General features: G+C 42.4%; 1 protein-coding gene across 1 annotated transcript; it reads right to left on the bottom strand.

The window, feature by feature from the left end:
• Positions 1 to 1,002: 1,002 nt before the first annotated feature.
• LOC113515781 (protein C1orf43 homolog) lies at positions 1,003 to 7,591 on the bottom strand. The gene is made up of 5 exons (XM_052899902.1): positions 7,277 to 7,591; positions 6,849 to 7,002; positions 4,602 to 4,821; positions 3,955 to 4,117; positions 1,003 to 2,437 (listed from the first exon to the last, which is right to left on the bottom strand). Exons 1-5 carry the CDS (start codon positions 7,433 to 7,435, stop codon positions 2,333 to 2,335), a joined length of 801 nt encoding a protein of 266 aa, XP_052755862.1. The 5' UTR covers positions 7,436 to 7,591; the 3' UTR covers positions 1,003 to 2,332.
• Positions 7,592 to 8,117: the final 526 nt, after the last annotated feature.

The following is an 8,117-nucleotide window of genomic DNA, read 5'->3' as shown; positions in this document are numbered from 1 at the left end:
ATACATATATTGTATGTACTATTATTAAATATGTCTATATAAATGCTAACTAAGCCACCTAACCTGGGGGGAAGGGATTGTTAGTAATGGGGGTCTAATGAACCCATTGCTAGTAGTATACCCTGTCAGGTCGACCTCCACGCGGCTCCCCCTGGAAACCATCGTGGCTAATTCTTGTTGAATTCGTCACGATGGGCTAACTGACCTGCTTTCATTCTCATCTATCATCACTCACTGGTGCCCCGCCGGTGTATACCGATAGCGCAGGTGGGGTTACCATTCCATTATCACCCATTAAAAAAAAGCCACCTAACCTAAGTTATATCAATTATGTATTTATATAAGACTGCCATACATCATCCATACATTAAATATGTACATATATATTTTATTAAACTAGGTGTTATCTTGCGCGAGTACATATCACTGGTTATTTGATTTAAATTATTTTGGATAATTCCGCTACCTTTAGTACGTGTGCGACTGGCAACACTCGATGATAAACTACCATTATTACTACCAGAAGTTCCACAACCTTCCATATTAGCCATCAATCTCCGACTGTCATTTTGTTCGCGCACGTTTTGCGACACGGTGGTCTACCATGAAATGAAATTCCGAAATTTCGGGCTCAATTTCGTGTTTTTGTTCATATCAAAATCGACCCAGTAAATGAAGCTTAACATTTCGTTCATCATAAATCCTATTCTAATAGTCGAAAGGAACGATATTTTAACTTTTTTAATAATTTTAAACAGCATGTATTATGTAATTTTAACATCAAATTTCTGTTTCGTTCGTTCCCGAAATTTCGGAAAATACTTCATGGTAGGCCCTACGTGTTTCACCTCTAAACGAGGCATCTTCAGGCAAATTATTGGATTGCTGCTCGGAGCCTAGTGTTAACCGGTTTTCGCAGTTTGAACGCCAAATGGTAGAAATAGTGGTTAATCGTTGAGTGTTGTCATACACTACATGTACACATACACTAATGGTAGTGGAATTTTTATTTTTATACAACATAGAATGGCAAACAAGCTGACGGCCCACCTGATGGAAAGTGGTAACCGTCACCTATAGACATGAGCAGTACCATGGACATAACAGAGTATACTGTTTCGCTCATGATACCCCCCATGCGTTGCCATTCCTGAGGACTCAGGTGTTATTCCTCTGTACCCAGTAAATTCACGCCATATCCCACCCTTCAAACCGAAACACAGCCATGCAAACACTACTGCTTCACGGTTGAAACACGAATGGGACAGAGGTACCCAAGCAATCGACTTTTGTACAAAGTCTCCCTCTGGTAAATTAAACAAATTATTTCTATTTTAAATATAAAATCGAGACTTATCGCAATCTACTTGTTTCTTTATTGCCAACGTTTTGACGACTGTATGTAGGTGCTATTTACTTGTAAAAGCTTTTACATCACGTTGAGTCTTGATTGTTTATTTCAAATGTGTTTGAAAATTTAAAATTAACTAAAATAATTCTAATCAAGTAATCAAGTGTACATAACAAATACAATATGTTAACACTTTTTACACAGATACAGGTAACTATGCTTGTATTTTTATTGTAGATACGTGTACCACTTTATTTACAATAGATATGAACAGGTTCATTGTCATCACAAAATACGCGTGTATGGCGTCCATAATACCACTCATGTATTGCCATTCCTGAGGGCTGCTATCTCCCCGTGCCTTATAATTTCACTGCCACATTTTGCTGTGGTCCCGGCATAGAATAGACCACCCCTTCCTTTCCCGTGGGTGTCGTAAGAGTCGACTAATGGAAGGCGAGGGATGGGCAGCAGCATCCCTCTTAAAACATCTCTAAAAGCCTAACTGTGCTTGCCAACCCGTCTGTCAAGCTTGGCAACTGCTGGCAGGACAGTTAACGGTTGTAATAATAATAATCTCACTGATACCCCGCCAGCGTATACCGACAGCGCAGGTGGGACTGCCACTTATTTATTTATTTATTTATTGGATTACCAACACAAGACACAGCTAAATATTTTAGTACAATACACTGGTAGATTAGATCTAACTGTTCTTACATTTATAGGCAACCACAGCATGCATTAAAAAAACTGACCGACTTTGCCATTCCATTAATAAAGCCTTCATAGAGTTAGAAGTTTAAATCCTCATAAGTAATCCCATATTAACGCCATTAACAACATAACAGGAAAATAGACTTTACAAAGATACATTTTCGCATACATAATGCGAATGTAATTGTACTAATGTACGGAACCTTAATACCAACAAGTTGAACCCGACTACAAGGTCTGCGCCTCGTGGCGGGTACGCCGCCCTCAGACCGCCGTCTCGTCCGCTGGCGGCTTCACTAGCGGCTCCGTGGGACTCTTCACCGGGACGCGTATCACCTCTTCTTCCAGTTTTGTCTCTACCGGCATATTCTAGAAGAAATCATCGCGAAGTCAATGTATTAGTGTAATTAATACAATATGATCAATATGTTAGAATGTATTCTGTAATAGCCATGTGGTTCTGGGATAGATTGGACCACTCCTTCCATTCCTGTGGGTGTCGTAAGAGGTGACTAAGAGAGCTTAGCATCAGTCTTAAAACATCACTAAAACCCTAACCACGGCTGCCAATCTGCCTGTTAAGCGTGGCAACTATTTACAAAATCTTTCTTATAGGGAACGCCTATAGTTTTTTTATATTATACAATTTAGAATGGCAAACAATCTGTCGGCTCACCTGATGGAAAGTGGTAACCGTCGCCTGTAGACATGAGCAGTACCGTGGACATAACAGAGTATACTGTTTCGTCCATGGACCATTAGTAGTGGACAGTTGATGGCTGATATAATGGTGATACTATCAAGGTTATGGCGTTGCTTATGTTTATTGCCGACGGTTACAATTACCTGGTGTGCAAAAAGGTATTTCGGAGGTGCGGATTCAAATTCTATTTCGCATCATTTTAAAAATCGACAATACGGTGCTAGATTTTACGTTCATCACTATCAATCAAGAATATTTAGACGCTAATTTTTGGGGGCGAGAGGCTGGGGTACTAGTGCAGTACCTCCAGTATAGTATAATCGTGCAGCGCGGCGGGCAGCTCGGTGGCGTCTGGAGGCGGAGGTAAAGTAGCGCAGTGGTCACCTGTCGCAGGTAGAGTGGTGCAGTGCTCACCTCGAGTGCCGTGTAGTGGTGCAGCGCGGCGGGCAGCTCGGTGGCGTCTGGAGGCGGAGGTAAAGTAGCGCAGTGGTCACCTGTCGCAGGTAGAGTGGTGCAGTGCTCACCTCGAGTGCCGTGTAGTGGTGCAGCGCGGCGGGCAGCTCGGTGGCGTCTGGAGGCGGAGGTAAAGTAGCGCAGTGGTCACCTGTCGCAGGTAGAGTGGTGCAGTGCTCACCTCGAGTGCCGTGTAGTGGTGCAGCGCGGCGGGCAGCTCGGTGGCGTCTGGAGGCGGAGGTAAAGTAGCGCAGTGGTCACCTGTCGCAGGTAGAGTGGTGCAGTGCTCACCTCGAGTGCCGTGTAGTGGTGCAGCGCGGCGGGCAGCTCGGTGGCGTCTGGAGGCGGAGGTAAAGTAGCGCAGTGGTCACCTGTCACAGGTAGAGTGGTGCAGTGCTCACCTCGAGTGCCGTGTAGTGGTGCAGCGCGGCGGGCAGCTCGGTGGCGTCTGGAGGCGGAGGTAAAGTAGCGCAGTGGTCACCTGTCGCAGGTAGAGTGGTACAGTGCTCACCTCGAGTGCCGTGTAGTGGTGCAGCGCGGCGGGCAGCTCGGTGGCGTCTGGAGGCGGAGGTAAAGTAGCGCAGTGGTCACCTGTCGCAGGTAGAGTGGTGCAGTGCTCACCTCGAGTGCCGTGTAGTGGTGCAGCGCGGCGGGCAGCTCGGTGGCGTCTGGAGGCGGAGGTAAAGTAGCGCAGTGGTCACCTGTCGCAGTAGAGTGGTGCAGTGCTCACCTCGAGTGCCGTGTAGTGGTGCAGCGCGGCGGGCAGCTTGGCGGCGCCGGGCAGCGCGGGCAGGCCGGGCCGCAGGCGCGCGGCGTCCAGCAGGCGCGCGGGCGGCGGCCGGCGCCGCGGGCTGCCGCGCGGCGACCGGCCCGCGCAGCGCAGCAGCCGCGCCCTGCGGCCGCCGACACTGCACGCTTTGCCCGTCCGACTCGACATCGTCTCGCGGGTTATTTGGTTAGACCGTACACAGAGGAGTGTCGTCTGTGCAAGCCCTTGTACCTTTCCTCGATACAAAACCTGAACCTGATTTGTTTAACTGAAATTTTCTCGTGTGCTCCAAACTGGAAGCCTACAGAACAGTCCCAGCCTAAAGGATGATCGTGTGCCATTATCCATCATGCAGGGTTTGTGTGGAGTATTGGAGAGTACATGGCAACAGACACACCAGGCATGCTTTTTAAAATGTTCCTATAATTTTCACATTTAAATTGTGGGATTTTTTGTTAACAGTAGCACATAAACATACCCCACCTGATGGTTACCCTTCTAATGTTTCCACCGATTACGAAAACTATTTCCCTTGAAACATCATTGGTCTCGAGTCTAGCTATAAAACATGTCGAGAACAACACCCACAGTTCAGTTATACAACTTACGCATCCAGCAACTTCATCAAGAGGCGACTGTACGCCTGGTACTCGTCCTCGCCGAACTCGCCCGGGTGGTGTCGTGCGAACTCGTACGTGTCGCAGAACTGGTGAACTAGCTTTTGTCCGCGTCCGTCGAGCGGCGCCGCGAGGGAGGACAGCAGGAACGCGCGCAGCGACTCGCGCGGATGCCGCTTTAGCCCCGGATCTTGGCGGGCGATTTCTTCCTCTGAGATTAACAATATTTCTTTAACTATATGTGATTTTTGATGGAATTACAATCCTTTATATAATAAAGTGTCAATAAGTTGATAATGATTATAGATACAAATACAAATGTCTTTATTGTGGATCATAGGTCAAATTAAGGTATTACAGTAGTTAAATAGTATCTCCATGTCCTACTATACGAGGTCTGTCCGGAAAGTTCGTATAAAAGTGTTCTGGAATGCGAGAAAGAGGAGTGGGGAGGCCAGGTAAGCGCAGGACCCCTTCCTTATGTCCCTAACAATGCTTCAGTTCTGGTCTGACCGCCGTGCGGTGCGAACTGGCTTGTCACGCCATCTGTGAAGTTACCTCTTAACGAAACCCCGTCGGCATGGAGCCCGCTTCCGTTGAAGAGCAGCGCGTCGTAATCAAGTTTCTCTCGAAACTCGGCAAGAATGGCCGTGAAATTTTTGCCGATCTAATTCGATAAGACATCCGGGGAACCACGAACAAAAAAATCAAGAAAATCCCGCTCAAATGTCAAGACAATGTTGATTGTTTTTTTCGATGTTCGGGGGATTGTCCATCAAGAATTCGTCCCTCCAGGCCAGACAGTTGATGGAAAATTCTACGTCGATGTGCTCAGACGCCTCAAAGCTCGTGTGGCACGAGTTCGTCCAGAATTGGCGCGAGAGGGGCGTTGGATTCTTCACCACGACAATGCCCCTGCCCACACCTCTCTTGTTGTCCGTGAGTTTTTGAGTAAAAATTCCATTACGGTGACCGAACACCCCCCCCTATTCGCCGGATTTGGCCCCGTGTGACTTCTTGTTCCCAAAAACCAAATTGGTACTTCGGGGGCGGCATTTGGGGGACATAAATGAGATAAAAAAAGCTACGACGGGGCAGCTGAGAAACCTACAACCAGAGGACTTTCAAGGAGCCTTCTCACAGTGGAAACGGCGTTGGCACAAGTGCATTATGTCACAGGGGGAGTACTTTGAAGGGGATAAAATTGATTTACCTGAATAATTGTAAAATAAAATTTTTAAAAAACTTTTATACGTACTTTCCGGACAAACCTCGTATAGTAGGACATGGAGCATACAATATATGGAACAATTATAAATAAAGTACATGCATTATTTAACAGTATATAAAACATAACATTTAAAATTATATAGTGAAGCAAAATAAATTAATATGAGACATTATTTTTTACAAATATAAGTAGAAATAATTCACAATTGATTTTACATTCTTTATTGCATTTTTAAATTATATAGGTAAGACAGTTTATAAATTTTATGAGAAAGGGTGGACTTATCTCTTAAAAAGATCTCTTCTGGCCAACTCTATATAGTGACAAAGGATGTACATATTAAGCAAACTATGAAGAGAGTGCTTAGAGTTTTATGGTGTGAAAGAACTCAGAATGTGGATATCCACAGAAGAAATAAAGTGACTGTCATAGTCTGAAAAGTCTGCAAGCAGTAATGCCAATATGCCAGTAGGACAATTGATAAAAAGATTTGTTAAACCTAAGGTCTGGACAGCTAAGTCTTAAAATATAAAAAAATACATGTCCTTATGTTTATTTAGGATAATTTCTGAATATGCTCAATCAATTTATAAAATACTTTTAAAGACACCAACAGATAGTATAGTTTTTATCTCAATAAGAAAATATAGATATGGTCAAAACAATGTTTGCAAGAATGATAAATTGCTACTCTTCTATTGATTAATCTTTACCCAAATTACGTGAGTTGGTATTTTAATGTAATAATTACTGGTCTAACATACACATAATTAGATAAAGAAAGCTCGACTAGTTTCAGGATCAATTCGAGATCCTTAATCATGAGCATCATAAACATTTTTTAACTTGTTGACTTGAGCAACCAATAATTATATTTGATATATACACAAATAGAATGGAGAACTATGTATATATAGGTTATTTTTTATTATAATCAATGAATATCCTGATCATTAGGACAAAGTCGCAAGTAAAAACTAATTGTTTTTAAATAACCTATTAATTACCGAGTGTTTTGACATCATCCACTGCTCTGAACCTGTAATGGTATGGCTGCTGGGGCTCCAGTATGTAGTGCGAGGGCTCAGCACTCAATAGTCTGGGCTCGTGCATAATCCGTGGCACTGCCTCAATCCGACGCTCTATCTCCTTTTTTAAACACTGAAATAACAAGAACATAGTAACTATTACTAACTATAAATAATTCCATGTTTATATGTGACAATAACCACTTTCCATCAGGTTTTTTATGAACATTTATTATTAGTTATTATGGTAATCAGAATTAAGTTATATTTTACTGTATTGACTATATAATGTACCTTAATTCTGTAGCGAAAAAAAATGGTATATAGAAATTGGCCATAGATATATTTTATCTTATCTTTTTTTTTACTTTCTTAACAGTTTCCAGTTTAGGTAGTGATACACTTACTTTTTTAGCATCAGTTCCTATGGAAACATGTGGCCCTCTTCGGGACCTAAGAGCAAATCTTGTGATTTGCCTTTTGGCGAATATGAACAAAATAACACAAGTTAGCACACCGCCGCTTATTATAAATATAATGTTTAATATGCTCGTGAAATCGTGCATTGTTCTTTAAATTTATACACTGGTCAGTTTAATTTAAAATTTTTATCATTAAATGTGGCGAGAAACACCTTGTTATGATTATGATAAGAATTTATATGTTGATTTTCATACAAAACAAAATTTTAAAGGTCTAATTCTTTTGACATAATCAGCTGTGACAATTCGATCGATTTATTATGACTGACAACTAACTGACTGCTGAGTGACATCTGAAAGTCGTAAGACTTCTAAGTGACATCTGAGAAATATTACGGATGCGTTATACATTTGTAATTTTTGAGTTATATCTAGACGTATTAATCTAAATTAGGTATATTATGTTTTTGCTGTATTTGCTTTCGCAATAAATAATCTATTTTTCTATAAAAACGATTTACTAAACCGTTTTATCTCAAAAGTATAATGAACCACTAGTACGAGGATGTGCGTAAAATAAATCCTCTTAAAAAGGTAAATACATTTCCTAAGACATGTTTTTGTGAAAGTTGCTACACCCTTGTGGTGAGCACGGTCTAAACCCCCCTAAATACATTTACAGTAGCCGATTGTTACTGTGCAACAAACTTTAATTTATTGACAAACATAATAGCAGGAATAAGAAAAGATTTGCTCACATTCCATCGAGTATAAGAGGCGATCAGAATGTGGCAAGGGTCGATCCTACTGCTGCCTCATGGGTATT

The sequence above is a fragment of the Galleria mellonella genome, unplaced genomic scaffold (assembly GCF_026898425.1).
Source record: "Galleria mellonella isolate WM207_F2 unplaced genomic scaffold, CSIRO_AGI_GalMel_v1 utg63, whole genome shotgun sequence".
In the NCBI taxonomy this organism is placed as follows: domain Eukaryota; kingdom Metazoa; phylum Arthropoda; class Insecta; order Lepidoptera; family Pyralidae; genus Galleria; species Galleria mellonella.
The sequence above is the reverse complement of the archived record's forward strand: the minus strand, read 5'-3'. Positions and strand labels throughout refer to the sequence as shown.

Bases quoted from the DNA above. Each gene is read 5' to 3' on its own strand.
- LOC113515781 (XM_052899902.1), bottom strand. From the start codon at position 7,435: ATGCACGATTTCACGAGCATATTAAACATTATATTTATAATAAGCGGC. The intron at 4,822-6,848 runs GTAATTAATAGG...TGTTAATCTCAG, and splicing joins GGATGATGTCAAAACACTCG to AGGAAGAAATCGCCCGCCAA. The intron at 4,118-4,601 runs GTAAGTTGTATA...CGGCGGCCGCAG, and splicing joins TTGATGAAGTTGCTGGATGC to GGCGCGGCTGCTGCGCTGCG.